Source organism: Chaetodon trifascialis, chromosome 17 (genome assembly GCF_039877785.1).
Source record: "Chaetodon trifascialis isolate fChaTrf1 chromosome 17, fChaTrf1.hap1, whole genome shotgun sequence".
Taxonomy (NCBI): Eukaryota; Metazoa; Chordata; class Actinopteri; order Chaetodontiformes; family Chaetodontidae; genus Chaetodon; species Chaetodon trifascialis.
The window spans coordinates 5,682,494-5,701,523 of NC_092072.1; the positions used below are offsets into that span (position 1 = coordinate 5,682,494).

Consider the following 19,030-nt stretch of genomic DNA (forward strand, 5'->3'; position numbering starts at 1 on the left):
GAAAGAGAGAGGTGAAAAGATAAAGCCTGCAACATGTTATTTATAAAGCAAAAATACAACATATCTACTGTTCCTGCTTATAAAATGTGAGATTTTGCTCCCTTTAGGTTTTTCGTAACATTGTACTTTCTTATATTTTTAGATTTTAACAATCTAACAACAAATCAAAGATTTATCACTGTTGAATTATTGTTGAGAAAACAATGTGACCACAATCTTTAGCTGCAGCTTTATCTTTTCATCAAACCAAATATCACCACAGAGTTTTATATGAAGACATAAAGAGGAAAGGAAAAACGCTTAAGGTGACCAAACGGGATTATGGGTACACTGAGAGAAAGACTTAGGCGTGGTCTCACACTCACGAGAGTCGCTGTTGTTGAGGAGGGTGGCGGCGCTGCGACTGCGGGCCAGGAAGGACAGCGTCGGCGTCATGAGCCGCTCCACGATCCGGCTCTCCCACGGGCTCAGGCGCAGGCTGCGGGCTGACACAAGAGGGCGCCGTCAGTGTCGGGTTACTGTCAGTGCACAGAGGCACTCACAGGTACTCCAAACAAACTCACAGCTCCTGCACACAGGTATGCTGTCGCACAGGCGCACACTCACACTGCAGGAGGTGTGCAGCTCCTCACCGATGACACGGCAGCACCTCACACACACACACACACACACACACCAGTAACACAATCTGCCTCTGTTTTCACTGCATTCATGTGCTGCTGGAAACATCATAAAAACTACATTCCTCAAAGCGGTGTGATGAAGTTGGAAAGTCTGAGGAAATGTTCATGACTTTGACCCTGTTACTGTCACTTAATGTTTATTTAGGCAGAAAAACCTGAAAACCTCTGAAAAGCAAGCACAAGCATCTTCCTGGTGCACATGAACAAACTGTAGGATTATTCAGATCTTTCCAGCAGCACATGAACGTTCCCTCAAGTATAGAAATGCTTCTCCCAGAGGCGCCAGGAGCATCAATAATCTCATTGGCTGATTTAGACATCAGGGGGCGGAGCCAAGACTCCACAGTATGGCTGAAGTGAGCTAACTGGCAAATCTGACATTCAAAAATAAATTATAAGAACTCTTTCCTTCTGTTTATTGAGGACAGGGAAGCAGGGAAGCTAGCTCGCTTATACAGCACAGGCTAGTCGGGCTAGTTTGAGCGTGGACAGTTTTTCACGAGAAGAGTCTTTTTGAACGATCCATTGATGTGGTCACGACTACATCAGTAGAAATTTTCTGCCGTTTTTTTTGGAACAAGGTGACGTCAATTTATAAGGTCACCGAACAAAAGCGCTCTTATTACTCAAACCACGTGAAGAATAATTTGTCTTTGACCTCTCAAAGTTCTGTTTTAAGGTAGCGAAGCTACACTTTGATGCAGCAGCTGTGTTTTTTGGCTTTAGACAGTCATTTTATGGGTTATTTTAATACAGATCTTACAGGTAGTAAACAAGCACACTTTAGCCACATTAGCTTCCATTTTATGCACCCATAATGTTGCTAATAATCCCTCACTGCACAGGAGAACAGTGAGTCTGCACAACTGAGGGTCATATTGTAGGTCAAGGTGGAAGCAGATAATCAGTCTGTGAGCTTTGAAGGATTTTTGTTACAGGTTGCATTTTATTTTGGGGGATTTGTTGAAAACCTGTCTGATCATCTGACCGCTCGTGTTTCTATTTTTTTTAAGCCTCACACACTGAGGTTTAACTCATCCAGCGAGATTATTACTGCGGCCAGGACGTGTTTGTCTGCCAATCAGACGGACAAGATATGGAGAAGTGGAACAGGATGAATGATGGCACTTCAGCCTACTCCTTACACACAGTACCACACATTAGAAAACACACAGGGAAGCAAACCCAAGTTAATTTCTGCTACTTACCGCCCAAAAACACATCACACAAGAAGCCAGAGGGGCTGCTTACTCGAGCCCACTCAAACCCAATGCAATGCAAAAACCTGGCGTGGTATTAGTGCTGTTTGCTCGACAAGCAACACGCTCTGACCCGAACACCATTGTGGGATCATACGGTGTGTATCGAACTGTTATTGAGCATCATGTGATGACAATTCAGCACTTATGACGTCCAACAACAGCAGAATATAATCAAATGCATTGTAATGATGGGTGGAAAGAAACACTCACACCAGTAAATCACTCTCTCATATGAGCAAATTAATGTCAGAGGATAAAGCTGCTTTTAGTCAAAGGTCGGCGCCGCCTTTGACTATCGATGCCTGTGTATGAATTACATAAAGCACAACACAAATACCAGAAGTGAGAAAGAGACGTATGAATGAAGCAGAGAGCTCAGATTTAGAGACTCTTCACACAGATTATCATCAAGAACAAAGCTCAAACTTGGAAGTGAAATAAAGAAACACACATCTGAAGCATTTTCCTTCGAATCATTTCAACTTTAGACCTTCAGTGGTGGAAAGTACAACATTTACTCAATATGTGTTTGAGTTTTGAGGTATTTTGCTCCAGTATTTTCATTTAATGCTACTTTATACTTAAACTTCAATAGATTTCAGATAGCCATTCACTCCACTGCATGTATTTAAAAGCTGTAGTTACTAGTTGGATTGCAGTTTAAGATTTTTCTAAAATCTAATCTGGTTTAAATGTTCCTCAACTAAGTATTACACATTAATGCATCAGTAGTATTACTGTATGACACTGACAGCAGTACAGCAGCTAAAGTCATTTTACTTTTGATATTTAGGTACTTTGAGATAATACAAGTGTAAATTTACTTATTTACATTTTTAATGCAGGACTTTTATACTTGTTTTTTTTTTCTAGTTTGACATGTTTGTATATTCCCTTACTTGCTTTCCTGCTGACAGTTAGATGAGAAACTCAGTTCCATGCTCACGTCTTGTCAACATGAAGCTACAACCAGCAGTCGGTTAGCTTAGCTTAGCACAAACCCTGGACGAAGACTCCAGGAAGTCAGTGAGCCAGGCTAGCCTTTTCCCTCTGTTTCCAGTCTTTATTTTAAGCTAAGCTAACTGGCTGCTGGTTGTGGCTTTGTGATAAGCGTGCAGACATGTTAGCAGTATTAATTTTCTCTCCTTACAAGAACAATAATCAGTAGATTTCCCAAACTGTCGGATTTATTGAAAAACACCTGAATCCTTCATTTGCTGCTGCCTGGTAGCTTGATATTGGCACATGATGTGTTCATTTTGGTTTTGCTCTCTTTTTATTTTACTGTTCGGTCCTGCTACAACAGAAAACACGTAAGTGCACAGGAGACATGAAACAAACAGATGGATACAGACTGCACCATCTCAACGTGAGATCTGATGACAGACGACAGCAAGTCCAGTTTGTGCAAGTTTCCCGTCTCTCATAACCAAAACTTCTGCTGACGACATGCGATCATGTGCGCGGCTTCTTTTCAATGCTCTATTGAAGTGTATCGCTGTGCTGACATACACAAAGGTATGCATGACACCTACAAACACATACCACACATACACATGATAATAGTGCAATCACAACAGCGCTGCAACAACGACGCGAGGGGCCTGCGGGTCTCCTTTAACACCAAACACCAAAACAAACACTCCTGCAACGTAGAGCGGCCTTTCTTATGTAACAGCTCCTGCAGTCACCTCTGCTGCACGCCGGCCAGATCATTTTAACGTGTTTTATGACTAACTGATAACCCGACTACCTCCTGTTGCTAGGCAACAGTCGTTTCCCGCCTCCTCCTCTTTCTCCATTGCGGCAAGAGGAGGCTGAGCTGAGCTGCTGCCTGGTGATCGACTGTTCACCTGGAGGAAGACTGACGCCTGGATCTATAAATGTCACCAGTCCAGCATGGCTACCCCCCCCCTCCTCCCACCACTGTATTACTGGTACACTGCACAGAGCATCTGTCAAGGCCAGAGACGCCCGCTCTGATATCGACTCTGGCCTTGCAGAAATATGATTCAGCTCCGACTTGTTCATGTTCCCGCAGTGTCGGAGCGTCGGTTATAGTCGTTATCGAGCACGAAATCTGAATCTCTCTTGTTGTGACGGCGGAGACGAGAGCCGAACTGCTGATTGCACTGTGGGTGATACGATCTATAATGTCACATGTTATGAGGCGAGACGAATCTGAGATGAAGACAGTGCTGCTTACGTACATGTGGAAACTCAGGGGTCTGATGAAATGAGATCGATACTACAAGTTAATTTAAATATCTGTCATAATACAGCAGCGTATTGTTGCCACGGTGACAAAAAAATCAGCATTTTCTTGTCACAATGTGAAAAGTTTTAATATATTATACATATATTTTATACACCAAATTATTCAAATCTTACAAGAAACTCTATGACAACATATCACTTTATCGTTTCATATCACAAAACCTTCCTCTTAAAAGAACAGATGGAAGTTTTAGCCACACACTGGATGGCAGTGTAGGTGAGTCGGTCCAGACTCAATGACTGTTGGATGGATTGCAATGAAACTTTGTATTCATGGTCTCCAGAATGCTTTAGATTATGATTTAAAGCAAGCCTACAGTATGTAATTTCTGAAATTAAATGATTCATTCATAAGCAATGAAACACATCATTTTTCAACCAGTGCACTCAGAGGTTTTTCTGTTAGAGCCTCCCTTGGTCTGGTACGACCAGTAGCTGATGGTGGCTAAGATTAGCAAACTTTACATAGCTGCTGTTGGAGACATTCGCTGACTTCATGACTCTCCTGCTACATTTAAAATTATCCTGTAATCGTGGTGTGTGACCACACTGTGACCAAACTTCACATCAGTCTCATATTTTGTGTTTAGTGCTGATTAGCAAATGTTAGCATGCTAACATGCTAAACTAAGATGGTGAAGATGTAAAAATTATACCTACCTAGCTTTGTGCACGTTAGCATGCTGATGTTAGCATTTGGCTCAAAGCAATGTCTGTTGGAGCTAGCACGGCTGAGACTCTTGGTCTTGCTCACTATGTTACGATGAGAAAATGTTCTTGTTTTAATCGTATGTTGCTTTTGCGTAATTACGGGCAAGTTTGTGATACAACAAGCCAAAGTGATGTGTTATAATGACAAAAGTTTCTTGAAAAAGCAGAATAAATTAGCATGTAGTAAAAACAAAAAATACTCCAACACCAAATATGAGCAATTTCAGTGCTGCAGTGAGAAACTTTTCATGTTATAACAACAAAATGAACATTTTTTTCTCATGTGGCAGCAATACGTTGAAAGAGAGGCTTAATCTCTATGTAAACAGGCTCTATAGTAACACAAAATAATACATAAAATTAAAATATGATCATTGAATATAGTTGCTTTACTTCCATTTGCAGCAGTCACACTTATATTCACCACTAATACCACCACCACCACACCAAACCACCAACAGTAAAGTGGAGGGGACCAACCAATAAAGGAGGTGCTGATGAACTGATAAACCTATGAAACACACCAAAACATACCACAAAACATGGCTCGGTGATGTCGATGTGAAAGGGAGGCTGATCAAAAATGCAGAAAGGAGTCAAATCAATGACAACCACCAACTGAAATTAAAAACCACGATGCATACGAGACCGAGAGCGTGATAAGAGGGGGGGGTAGGTGGTAAATGACCAGTCACCAAGCACAGGCAGGCAGGCAGGCCACCAGAGACGACAGTTATAATAATAAAGAACAAAAACCAGATTAGGGTAAGAGGAGGAGGGAGGTGGAGGGGGATGAAGAGGAAGGGAAAGGGAGGGAAGAGGAAGCCTGGTGGACATTGACGTCGGGTCGTCCTTACTTCTGTTGGGGGAGTTCCAGAGCGTGGCAGAGGACTTGGACAGCCTGTTGTTAATGACAGGGTCCACCTGTCTCGGCAAGTTGACCGTGGAGGCCGAGCATCTGCCTGCACCGGAGAGAACGCAACAGACAACAACTGTTCACAAGGCGGCCGGGGTGCAGGCGGCCCCAGCTGAGGACTGAGGGCTGCCGACTCCCTCGATCTGGATCCGGAGGAGAGCGGGGACTCACCGTCCTCTGAGGTCAAACTGGCTTCTCATTCATATTTAGGAGGAGATTACTCTGAATTCAGACTTGTGGGAAACGGGGAGGAAATTTGAGGAAAGCGTGGAAGGGTTTGGTAAAGTCAGAAATCACATTTGGTTACTACTACTTTTATGTGCTGCAAGGAATTAGCGTCAAATATCACACAGGCGCTCTCACACACACTCAGGATCTTTCACACTCTGAAGGAGAGAAACTTGACCTCGGCGTCAGGGATCCGACAGAAGCAGCCCGTCACACACAGGACAGCTAGAAAAGGGAAATGATCTCACAGCTGCCTGAAAAACACTGTTCACACTGCTAATCTAATGAAACATGCTCACAGCAGCTACCTGGCTGCTCAGCCCTCTGCCTCTCTGATCACTTTTAAATGGAGAAAGTTGATACTCAAACCAATGTCTGCCTAAAGAGCAGAGACATTCACAGAGGGATTACAAGGTTTTAACATCATAAATTACTGAATGGGTCATTTGTACCCACACCCTTATGTTAGCAGCTATTTCCTTCAATTGCATCACTTGAACCAGTGAGTCACAATCTGTGCAGCGTTGCTCAACTTGAAGGCTGTGAGGACGTGAGGATGTGATGTACGCCTGCCATTGTGTTGTTCTCTGAGTGTCCGTGTGGTTGCGGTTCGTTTGAAACTCACTTTCTCTGCGGGAGGTCTGGTTGAGTCCGCCCGCCCAGGACCACCTCTGCTGGCGGATCTCAGCCCACGTCTTCTTTGTTGACCTCTTGATAGCTGCCTCATACCTCTCCTGGAGGACAGTCACAAGTGAATCAGCCTTTGCACATATTTACACTCATAACACTTTAACTGATAGTGTGCCATTTTGTGAAATAGACCTAGAACGGGCTAGCCGTTTCCACCTGCGTCCAGTCTTTATGCTAAGCTAGGAAAGCTTCTACAATAACTAAAATTTAACAATCTGCGGCCAGAAAATAAACAGCTCATAGGCCCGTATAAGGACTCACAATGAGACACTGTTTCATTTCCAGAGGTCGTCACCGCTGTGATCAATAACAGGTAAATCAAATTACAGTCAATGAAAAATCTGCACTTATGAACACTGGAAACTTGGCTGCACGCCGCTCCTTGGCATCATGAATGATATTCAAGATGGGACCAAATCCCTGTTACGCCGGCAATTTTCCAGTGGTCAAAAAACTGCACTAAGCATTAGGCTTGTTTAAACACTGGCATAGTGTTGATTTTTCCACCCTGACTTCAATTAACGCTAAATATTTTGGCGAGCAGGACACGGTGCTGTGACCGGCAATAGCAGAAATCTGTCTGTGTTACTGAAGAGTCGCCCGTGGACACGATACCATAAATCACCAGCAGATCAGCTCAGCGTTGGTATCTAGAAACAAGCTTTGAAATGAAACCAGCGTTTGTTCACATTCTATGCTTGGATGAGTTAAACTTGGCCGTTCTGCGTTTTCTGACCTTGTTCTTTTCTAGTTTCTGTCTCTGTTTCTCCTCCAGCAGAGCTCGACGTTTCTCAGCCTTCAGCCTCTGCTCCTCCAGCTTCCTCCTGCGGTCCTCCAGCTGGCTCTCCCTCAGACGTCGGGCCTTCTCCTCCTTCTCCAGCCACTGGGCCTTCTTTGCCGCTGCAGGGTCGCCACAGAAAGTCGTTAAACTTCTTTGTTGTTTATGACAGTTTTCTTAAATTATGTTTAGGAAGTGGCTCTGTGAGGCTACACTCAGTCACATCAGTGCTTTTAGCTAAATGCTAACATGACCATGCTAACATGCTCACAATAGCAAAGTTAACATCTTGAAGTTTAGTTGATATTCTTGCCATGTTCATCATTTTAATTTAGCGTGTTAGCATGCTAACATTTGCCAATTAGCACAAAACAAAAGAAAGTAAAGCTCATTAGTTTTGCAGGTATTTTGTCACAAAAACAATGAAGGTTTTAACTTGATGTATTGGAAAAATGAAAGAGATCACCAATGTTTTAATTCATTCTGAAGGGAAACATGGTTGTCTGCACCAAATTTCATGGGAAACAGTCATTCAGATCCACAAATGTGAACTGCAAGTTGATGTTAGAGGAAGATTTAGGTGAACACCAAAGCCAGCAGGATTCATCCTGAGTGTTCGCACAGAATCGTGTGCCAGTCCATCTGGTGCATGTGGAGATATTTCACTCGATGAAAGAAAGCTTTGGTGTAGAGAAGAGTCAAGGATTGGTCCTCTGGGGATCATGAATATCGGCGCCAACTTTCATGGCAGTCAAACCAAAGTGGTGAGCCAATCAACAGGCTGAGGTTACAGCACGAGAGCCATGTGTTAAAATCAGCTAAAGCTATTAAACAGCACATCAGAAAAACACATAATCTGTGCATTATATAGTAATTCAGCAGCGATTTAAAGAAATGTCCTCTTTTGTAGTTTATTCCAAACTTCACATTCCACACTGCATAATCACTTAAACTCTTGATAAGCCTCTTTTACCGACACCCCGGCAGAAAGGGTGAAGCAGATGGAAGACAGCGTGTTCATTACACTGTAATCCTGATAACAGTAAATAAGCAGAAGTTCCCTGCTGTGTTTTACAGCAGCCTCCAGCAGATGCCAGTTTGTCTGCTGAGGCTCATTTCTTGAAGGAACAATTAAGCAACAATCAGTCCTCTTAAATTAAACCGTCTTTATGGTGGACAGCAGCTGCGTCGCTCTCTTCCTTACATTTACATTTTTCTTATCATTTGCATATAAGCCTCAGCACGGTGAAGAGGCCAGTGTGGGCGATGACGTTACGTTACCGAAGTCATGGCGTAACAAGTTTCAATATCACCTCATAATGCTGTGAGTTAGACGGCTTCAGAAACATTTTTAGTGGGTTTAGCTCAGCGGGGATGTGGCAGTGTTGTGAGGCAAAGACATGTTTGGTATTTAGTTCAGTATTCTGTGGCTCATCTTCACTAATGAGCCAAAGAGGCACACGAGCCTGAGCCTCATCAACAATAAGAAAGCCGTCTTCATTCCTCCATAAATCCAATTCCTGAAAAAATCCAATTATCTGCATTCTGTGCAGCTGGACTGAAAAATATGTCGGTTTAATGCTTATCAGCGTGCTTTTCACGTACTTATTTTTGCAGAGATTTACCACTGCACAGCACATTCAATGCACAGCGGCTGTTATATAACAACAATACAGATGTGTTTAAGGGTTAAACAAACAGTAAACATGGTATTTTGTGACCTTCATGCAATTAAGTCTGTACAGTTTTCAACAAATTGCATGCTGCACGTGAAAAAGGCCTAAATATGGTAACTTGTAATTACAGACAGAAGCAGATCGCAGGAAACTGAATTTATCTCAGAGCAACTAAAGCCGAGTAAACCTTATTTTATCGATAAAAAGGCAGCGGAATTCCCCTTTAACTGTTCTGCAGCTGCTGCTCGACCACATTAATGATGCAAATTAAAGTAGTAATTAAATCTAATCTGTCTGAGAGGCCTGGTCTCAGTTCATGCTAATGACTGCTCATTTTTCACGCCCGTGGGACGTTTCTGCAAGGAGACGCCCACCAGACTCCGCTCCGACTGCCTGCTCACACTTTGGCCTCCATCCACAGGGAGAAGCCCTGTGTTTGAAAAGCTGATACGGCCTTTCGTGTCTTTGTGCTAGAGCAATATTTTCATAAGAGAGAAAAGCTTCAGTCTGCAGCCACAAAGTCAAACCATGATTATATGCACGGGACATGCACGCTGGGTGGGAGTGCAGGAGAACATAAAGTAAAATTACATTTAAAATAACCTGAGTGGAAACATTAAAGCCAAAAAGCGAAACTGCTGAGGGCTCACAGGGTTGAAAAGCTCCCAATGACGAGAGAAAACCAAACAAACAACATAATCGATTCATGGAGGGGAGAAGAAAGGGCACGACTGTTCAGGCTGGAGCCGGGGGAAATGGAAGGAAATGGGATTCCCATCACAAGTCTGATTATTCCCGAATGGCATGACCGCTGCGGACGCGGAGGGTTTTAGTGAAGCCCCTTACCTTGCAGCTGAGTTTGCTGTTCTGAAAGCCGTGCAAGGAGAAACAACAAGAGACGTCAACAACCGTCAGTCACGTCAGAGCGGAGTGACAGAGGACAGAGGAAAGTTAATACTCCACAGAGAAGAGAAGATGTGCATGCTTCGGGTTTGTTATTCAGGTTCATGCAGGACCAGCAGAGTCTCTTTTGGGAAAATCCGATTTGTTCAAAAATTTCTCACCGATATATCTGGCTCGTTCCTCCCTCCGCTCCTTGGCAAGTTTTTGTCGTTGCTCTGAGCTCATTGAATCTGAAGAGAGAAAGAAAATATAAAGTTTTCAGTAAGGGCATAACCTTTAGATGTATAGACTCTGGGGGGATTACATATCCCATCTGGCCTGGAAGAACGTCTGCTTTACATTGCTTCGCCTGCTGCCACCAAACGCTAGACCAGGATAAGATGCATAAAATGTGTCATTCCTGGAATAATGTCTTGTTACTTACATTAATCCACAATCTTGCAAACAGCTTTTAGTGGAGCTGCTTTGTACCGTAGAAACGGCAGAAAGTGTGACAAACTGTTCACAGTGGGGGCTGTGGGTTGTGAGGAATGTTGTTACTGGAATTAAACATGTTGTAGATTCATTTATGTCATTTTTCAAAGTTGTGAGCGCCACAAACGAGATTTGATGGACCTTTACTGCACTGGGGTGGTGGCAGGGAAACGCCAAAGCTACATGCAGATGTATGTAGATTTCACTTGAGGTAATTGAGAAACTTCTTAAATGATCATGAACTGAGCCTTTAACGATGAATCTTCTTCACCTATAAAAACACTCAGACTCATCACAGAAGTAAAGAGAGCAGGTTTCATCTCAAGGTCAGCGCAGCTCCATCTCTCTGCACACAGACGATGTTTAACTCTCGTGCAGCTCAGCTGTGATGTACATGTGCTTTTCAGCCGCTCTCATCTGCAGCGATAACGAGCGTGAACCCTCGCGCTCTTTGAACGACGCCGCGCTGCAACACGACGATTTCTGTCACTCCCTCCGTCTTGAGACTGGCCGTGAAGAGCGGCGACTGAAGAGGCGCGCACGCCGTCGAACACCAGGACCCCTGGGGTGCTCGCTGAGCCCGTCTTCTCCATGCTTTGTAATATGCATGCCGCGCATTCTCAACCAATCGCAGAGGGCCCTGCAGCACTTCAGCCCCGTCTCCATAGCAACCTGAATTTCCTCCCTCTCTCCCCACCTTTCAGAGTTTCCTGCACGGCTGCAGACTTCAGTCTGGCTGATATGCCCGTCGCACTGAGATGTCACTTAATGCATCAGTCCCTCCCGCCTCCGCCTCCCCCCTCGCCACCATCACTCTTCCTCCACACTATACGTCCTGTCCCCCCATAGCAAATGACGATTTGGCTTTCAGCCACGACCATCTGTGTGATGATGACCCAATATACAATCCATCAAAACTTCCATTAGGACAGACAGTATGCAGAAGATCATGGACGACTGCTTTTAGTTTGGACTCTGTGATGCGTTGATTATGTCTTTGAAGGAAGGTCAGAGATGAAACACGGAGGAAAATACTTTAATTACTTTCTTACTACTCCTTTCATACTTTCAATGCCTTTCAATGCGTCCTGTGTTTTAGAGAATGAGGGCGGCGCTGCAGTGTTTCATGGGAGTGACTGAATGATTAACGCCGAGCAGGTTTTTATCAGAAAACAAACGAGCCCACAGCCTGACTGTCACATGGGCGGCAGCAGGGGGAGAAAATGCTGACTCTGCATTTTACACATCATCAGCCTTTAAAAAACCAATACTGTGAACAACAGGGCAGAAAACGGACCAGTTTACAACAGAAAAAGCAGAAAAAGGCAGCACTTTTTTCTGTTTCTTATCTACTTTGGGATGTTTCACCACCAATTTAGTTTAAAATTGGGCAAATGTGATTTATTGGCATGTTTCCACTCCGGACTTTGCAAGCTAAATCAAGACATGACCGTTATTAAACAACTAAAACATCCATAACTCCACCTTTCTTGGGCTGAGGGCTGGTGCTGCTGCCCGGGGTCGATGGCCTGACGTCTGTCTTGGAGGAGGCATCTGTCTTGGTGGGGGTCTCCGTTTGGAGGCTGGAGTTCGTTTTAGGAGAGAGGTCTGTGACAGCGGAGTCGTCTGAAGTCAGCGGGTCCTTCCCCAAAGACTTGTCCCCATTCTGGATGGACTGAGGCTCTGTCTGCAGGGGCAGAGCTGGAAGACAGACACAAGATGTCACAGTTTAATTATCTGAGATATCACAGCATGAAATCATCCCAATAATTGATTAACCCTCTTTTCTTTGCGCTGTCACTGAGGCTCTTAGTCGAACATGTGACGTCTTGCTGTTGCGTCACTGCTGTTGCGTGCAGCCTTCAGTAAACACTGGTGACTTTTCTTCTACATCCATCCATCACACGTCCTCTGTGACTTCATTAACACAACACTCTCGCCTCATTAGAAATCATTAACATCTCTTTCACGCGCACTTCGCACACATCAGGCGATCTGCAGCAAGGCGTTACGCTCCCCCCGCCGTCCCTGAGGGTTTCAGTCCTGCAGCCCCGTCAACAGCGTTTAACACACCAGCAGCGGGTGAGACACGAGCGTGGGAACAAACCTCAGTTTTCTTTTAATCAGTGTAACACATTTACAGTAAAAGTAAGACACAGAGGCTGAGATTTATTTTCCCTGTAGGGGAAGAGGAAAACACTGGAGATTGTGGTTTAAGGCAGCTTGATTCCCTTAAAGAAGAATGCTCACATAGTGATTATCATGGCGATAGTTAATGATAATTGCTTTAATTACCCCCACAGAGCGACCTAAACTCATCTATAAATCCCCCGACCTGAAAATTAATCAACAAAACGTTCATGATAAATAACTGTTTAAGTCTTTTTTTCAGTGTTTCACTTGTTGCTTTTCTCTGTTTTAATTTACTGTAAAATGAAAATCTTGTTCTGGACAGTTGGTCAAACTGCTTATAAAGCAACTTGACTGTATTTTTCATTATTCTGTGTTTATGTCATAAACATGATATTGTTATTAATAAGTCATAATTACGTCTGGGAAACTCTCTGAAAGCTCTCATGAGTCACAATTGATATACTTCCTATAGCAAATTACTCAAGTAATTCAATGTTTAATGTAAGATGAAACCTCTAGAGGTCTCTAAGAAAACTGTCATCAACTAGTGCCATCGATTTCTCCATGCAGATCCGGTCATGTGACCAGACTTCCTGACCTCTGACCCTTGCGGAAGGTGACAAAGAGGCCGCAAAAAGCCACAGAACACTTCCTGTTGTAATGCTCGCTCTGATTTTGTTTTCAAGCTTGGTCGCGCTGCTGATACCGTCACTGAGCTCGGCTGCTGCTTGTCCGAGTCGCTCCCTCCCTTTATCCCTCTCTGGCTGTCATATTGGAGAAGTCAGTGACAAACTGAGCAGAGCTGCAAAGACGCAGGGAGGGGAGGGGGGCTGGAGCAGGAAGAAGAAGAAGAAGAAGAAGAAGAAGAAGAAGAAGAAGAAGAAGAAGAAGAAGAAGAAGAAGAAGGGACAATTTGTGCACTTCTACAAGGACATGTGGAGGGTGTGAACAGAGATTTATAGAGAAAGAAGAGCTGGAGAACAATGAGAGGGAGGAGAGATGGTGTTTTTATAATGACAGAGGGGGAAAAAGGAGAATGGGATTTGAAAAGACAAAAAGGAGGACAGATAAAGACAGTGAGAGCCGAGGCCCAGAGCTGAGAAATAATGAGACAGGAGCTCAGAGACAGTGAGGCAGGAAGGTGAGCGGCTGCAGGCTGGAAGCCAGCTCTCCACTCCAGTCAGCCAGCAGTGGGCAGATGGAGCGTGACGCTCGAGTCAGGCCCGTCCAAACGCTCACCGAACCACATAAATCACAGATTAACACTGGGCTCCTCTCCAGCCACCCCCACTGTACTTCAACACCGAGCTCAACGCACAGGTTGCACTATAGAATACTAATGGGGGAATAATAGGATGTGGATCGGAGCCCTGAGTGCAATGTGAGTAAGAGAGCAACAGTAAGAAAGAATATGCAGGATCATGTTCAAACAGGATGGCACTGCTTCTTCCTGATGTTGAAAAAAGGATTAGGATTTGGCAAAAAGAGGATTGCGGTGCTCCTCCTTACTTGAGAAGATTACTTGTTCACCAAGTGTGTCTGACTTTTTGAATTTGATCGGTTTACAGCCTTACATGGCTGCAAGAGACACCGAGAGGCCAAATTAGGAGTTATGAGGATCACTTGAATTCATAGAATATATAGCTCAACTACACAAAAATGCACATTAACAAGTGGTGCTGATTATACTGCCCCCTTAAAACCAGACTTAAAACCAGACAAACGGCCTGGCTGTAAAAAGAGGCTTGAGCTACTGTAAGAACTTTGTGAGCAGTGCTCATTTTAATTCAATTTTCATCCTCATTTGCTTTTACGCTGTGGGTTGAATGTTTCTTGTAGTTTTTAATTTGGGTCTTTATCTATGGTTCGATTTTATGGAACAAAGACTTTCTCAGTAGTAGTGATGGGGGTGAAGTATCCTCCTCTACTTTCATGTCAACAATTTGGTCACTAAAATAAATTAGTAGAAAGTGTCCAACACTACTGTCTAGTTTACAGTGCTGTGGCTTGTTTGTTGTGGATTATTACCAATATCTAAAAACCAGGTATGACTCTGATAAACTGCACAGAAAAGACCACAGAAAAATGTCCAGTCATGGCAGATCCCTCATAGTTTATGCTGCAGAGCTCACTCTGACTAGTTATTACTGTAAGCATGGCGCAGGTGTGGCTGTTGTGTATTTTCTTGCACCTAAATGTACTGTAAGAGAGGAGTGATGATAGGTGCTGTGTTCAAGCTAAACATCCGAAAGAACTACTTCTACCTCTTACAAATGAACAGTTGAATTCATCAATTCAGTACACTCAGGACTGCACTGCCACAGTCTTACCTGGTCTTGTATAACCATTAGCTTATGGTGGCTAATGTTAGCTAATGTTACACAGCTGATGGAGGCAGTTAAGGTCCCGTAAAACCCTGATTGCTGCACTTTGCACCAAAAATCGCGCTCTGTCTCTGAGTCATAACTGAGTCAAATCAAAACACACAGACGTGACACACATATTTTCAGATTCAGTGTAACTTACGCTTTCTGAGGATATCATTATCTCAGGTGTCTATAAGACGCTCCTTATAACAGAACTTCATTGAGAATCATCCTGTTTTTACGCTTTCCTTCGGTATCAAAGTAATCCAGCGATGTTGGTCAGTACGTCCACGGGTACACAGCCAAACATAAACTTCAAATAACTAATTCAGCATACTTTTAATGGTGCCAGGTTGCAAAGAAATATAACAAAATACAGGCTAAAAACAATAGGCCTATGAGAGCAGAGCTCACTGAATCCAGGGCCACATTATACCTCCTGTTTACCTCCCCCACAGCATTATGGGATTTGTAGTTTGCAAAAGTTAGAGCATGATTATCCCCCAAACAGAAAAATAAGACAAAGGATAATATGAGGACTGACAAAAACCATGAATATTCACTTTTATCATTATAGTTTCTTTCTACATTACCAAGGCTCAGACTGTACCTTCATTAAAGACAAAATCCAATCGCAAAGTTCATAATTGCTTCCAGTTTATTACCAAACTAGAATCATAGCATTGGATAATAATTAATGAAATATGACAGTCTTAACTCTGTGTTTTCAGTGCTGTTCTCCAGCCGTGCAGAAATAGCTCAGCATCAAGTCAACAAGTGCATCTTATCGCACATGATCAGCCATTCATGTGACAGGCTCCATTTAACACAGAAACACAAATTCAGCATGATGTTCACCCGTCGCTCCCTCCCTCTTTGCTTCCTCCCCCTCAGATCTTCATCCCTCCACTGCCATCTCAGGTTTCTGTGCCACTGTGACAGACTCTGGGTTTATAAATAGCATTCAGCACCATACTGAGAATGTCGGCCATAAAAGGGGCTGGCTTCTGTCGAGGCACCTTGGGACCGCACAGTGACCACAAGCTGCAGCGTGTGGTGCACCGGCTTTACTGCAGGGGCAGGGGAGGAAACTTAACTTTGTTTGTGTGTGGGCCATGTTGGCTGGTAAAATCCAAATGCGTCTGGCACAAAAACTGTTAAACCAATAATAGAATAAAACAGAGAGGGACGTCCAAATGAGAGCTGGCAACCTGCCAAACCGGGAGCCAAACTTAGCCACATTAAGTCTCAACCTCAGCTGAAATTGACCAATGAGAGTCAGGAAAAAATCTGTTAACCCTAGATGCTCCAACAATGTTTTCCCTCAGACAGTGGGGGGTATGGATGCTTTAACACCAGGTCTGAGTGCACTGCATTTCCCAGCATTCCTTTCTGAATGAATAACATTTATGAACTGCTATGTCAGACTACACTAATATTAGATAGGTGTACCTAATAAACTGGCAACTGAGTGTATATCCTAGTAACAAAGTTGCTAACTTCAATATTAACATTACCAACAAATAAATTACATTATTAACTATAATTATCTGATTCACTCCCTGTTTACAAGCGTCTGCCTCGGCCACTCGGGACGCATCTTCATATTCTAGAACACTTAGTTTCATTCTCTAAAATAAGAGGTTTTATTCATCAACTTGAGAGCCATTAATGAGGTTGGCTGATAGTAGATACGGGAAACATCTCTTTAATCAGTCGTTTTTGAAAGGTGGAGGGCGGCCCCGAACCCTGTGCTGTGTGAAGCAGGTCAGCCTCTATTGTTTGGAGTTATGTGCATGAGAGAGCCACTATGTAAACGCACATACAGTGTGTGTGTGTGTGTGTGTGTGTGTGTGTGTGTGTGTGTGTGTGTGTGTGTGTGTGTGATGAGTGGGACATGTTGGATCTGGGTCAGGCTAACCTCAGGAATCCCTGGCATTCACATTTCCCGCGCACGTGTTTATACAACAAGCGTGTGTCTTTTGCAGGCCTGTGTGTCTGCATGGCCTGCATGTGCCAAGGAATCAAGAGATTAAAATCAACCAAAAAGAGACGAGATTAAACCCAGTATGTGCAGTCAGAGCGAAAGGACAATGTCTGATTGATTTCACTCGCCCAAAAAGCACAAACTCAGATTGACGGACTCCAGGAATTTGCGATATTTGAACTGAGAACAGGATGAGTTTGACTGCTTACACACTGTCGGAAAGCACGTGTGGACCTTCATGGACGCTTCCGCCACCTCTTCCTCTACGGACAGGAAAAACGGAAATGCTCTTGGGCATCCACACCCCAGGGAAAAGCAGAGGAAGAACATTCCTGAGACATTTACACGACTCCAGCTTGGATGTCTGGAGAGCTACAACCAGCGAGTGAGTGTGAAATGTTTGCAAATTAAAATTCTGAGGTAAATATTCAAGCTCTACACCAAGTGGCTGAGCACAGAACTGAAAATCCAGCATCTCACAACAAGCAACAATGGAACTGCGTAAACCAAAAGGTCGCTGAGTCCATATTCAAGCATGCATGATAGAAAAAAAAAGCCCACAAATAAAATGTCAACCACACCATTGCCTCTGAGGGAACATGAAAACTTCAGGCCTCACGAACAAATGCTGCATGAACCTTTGAACCCCTCAGATTCTGCCATAACGCCGTGAGAGGTGACCACACCAACAGCTGTGACTGTGATGAGTTCCAGGTCACAGCAACAAGCGACAACGACATGCACAGCTACTAATCACTGTCGCAGAGGGAGAAATGTGGCTTCCCTGTAATGATGAAAAAGGAGAAACCTTACATTTAAAGCTGGGCTCCAATTACAGACCACTCACTGTTGTGTCTCAGTCGGGATGCTGCGTTTTCCCTTTAGATCAGTGAATGTGCAATTTGGCACCCTTAGCTTCTTTGGCTACGCCTGTTAGCTTTTCCCCTCTGTCCTTAGCCTTTTTTTTTTTGAAACTATGGGTGTTCTATTTCAAACAGAAGTAGACAAAATAAAGCTTTTCATTTCTAACCAAAAACACAGGATTTAGTCACCTGAAATGACGACTGTCTCAGATTTTATCAGCTGTGGCTAGCTTAAGCTCCTCGTGCTAAACTGTGTTGGTTGAAAGTTGACCTATTTTAAATAAGGACCCTGTAAAGCTAACGCTAAAGCTAACAGGTCACAGGCACAAGCTTACTATAGAAAAAGGTCAAGCAACACAGTGGTTAGATTTATACATTATGTTCCAGAATACGTAACCAAAAAGTGATAAGCTAATGATGTGCCCTTTGCTTTTGGAAATAATGCTCAGTACTAGCTAGTTAGCTGGACGTGCTAATGATTGCAGCTTACTTTAGAGCTGATAAACACGTAAATCAGCACGAGCATGAACAGTGTTGTCGAGCTACGGCTTAAAAGCTACAGAAGTTTAGTTACTGTTTATGTGTACAGTGTTTATTTACAGCCTTCACAATAACATTAGCATGAGCTCTAGCGAACAGAAGCTAACTGGCTAAATGTGAGCTGTAGTGTGTAATCAGGAAAAATGGCAGAATGAAATAACAAAGATTTTTTTAAAAAAGATATTAAATAAAATGTTGATAATGAAATAAAAATAAAAATCAGTCATTATCAAAAAATGAATTATAAAATACACAGAGGCTACTTCTATTGTCTCTTTAATACAAACCCATATGTCCCACTTTCTACTCCAATTGACCAAAGCTTGACCAATCAGGACACAAGATGCTGGTTCATTATAGTATTATAGTAAACATCAGATTGAAGGTCCATCTTCTCATTACCTCAACCTTTCCTCTGTCTTTGCACACAGGGCAAAAACAGGACAAGCTATTAAAAGTACTTATCAAGCACTACGGCGAGTGTATGGGTCTGAACAAGACAGCTCAAACAGACTGAGTCAGAATGGAAAGGGACAGGCAACA

General features: G+C 43.4%; 1 protein-coding gene across 12 annotated transcripts in view; it reads right to left on the reverse strand.

Moving 5' to 3' along the window:
* Positions 1–19,030, reverse strand: part of LOC139345580 (MAP7 domain-containing protein 1-like) — a 35,064-nt gene that overhangs the window by 6,567 nt on the left and 9,467 nt on the right. For 2 of the 12 annotated variants that reach the window (XM_070984264.1, XM_070984257.1), the window contains exons 2-8: positions 12,084–12,299; positions 10,286–10,354; positions 10,068–10,088; positions 7,504–7,667; positions 6,703–6,811; positions 5,791–5,895; positions 366–485 (exon numbers count right to left, since the gene is read on the reverse strand). In XM_070984264.1, coding sequence (XP_070840365.1) covers positions 366–485; positions 5,791–5,895; positions 6,703–6,811; positions 7,504–7,667; positions 10,068–10,088; positions 10,286–10,354; positions 12,084–12,299 — 804 coding nt within the window. Of the gene's footprint in view, positions 1–359; positions 486–5,790; positions 5,896–6,702; positions 6,812–7,503; positions 7,668–10,067; positions 10,089–10,285; positions 10,355–12,083; positions 12,300–19,030 lie in introns of all 12 variants that reach the window. The other 10 variants (XM_070984262.1, XM_070984256.1, XM_070984265.1 and 7 more) reach the window with 6 other exon arrangements.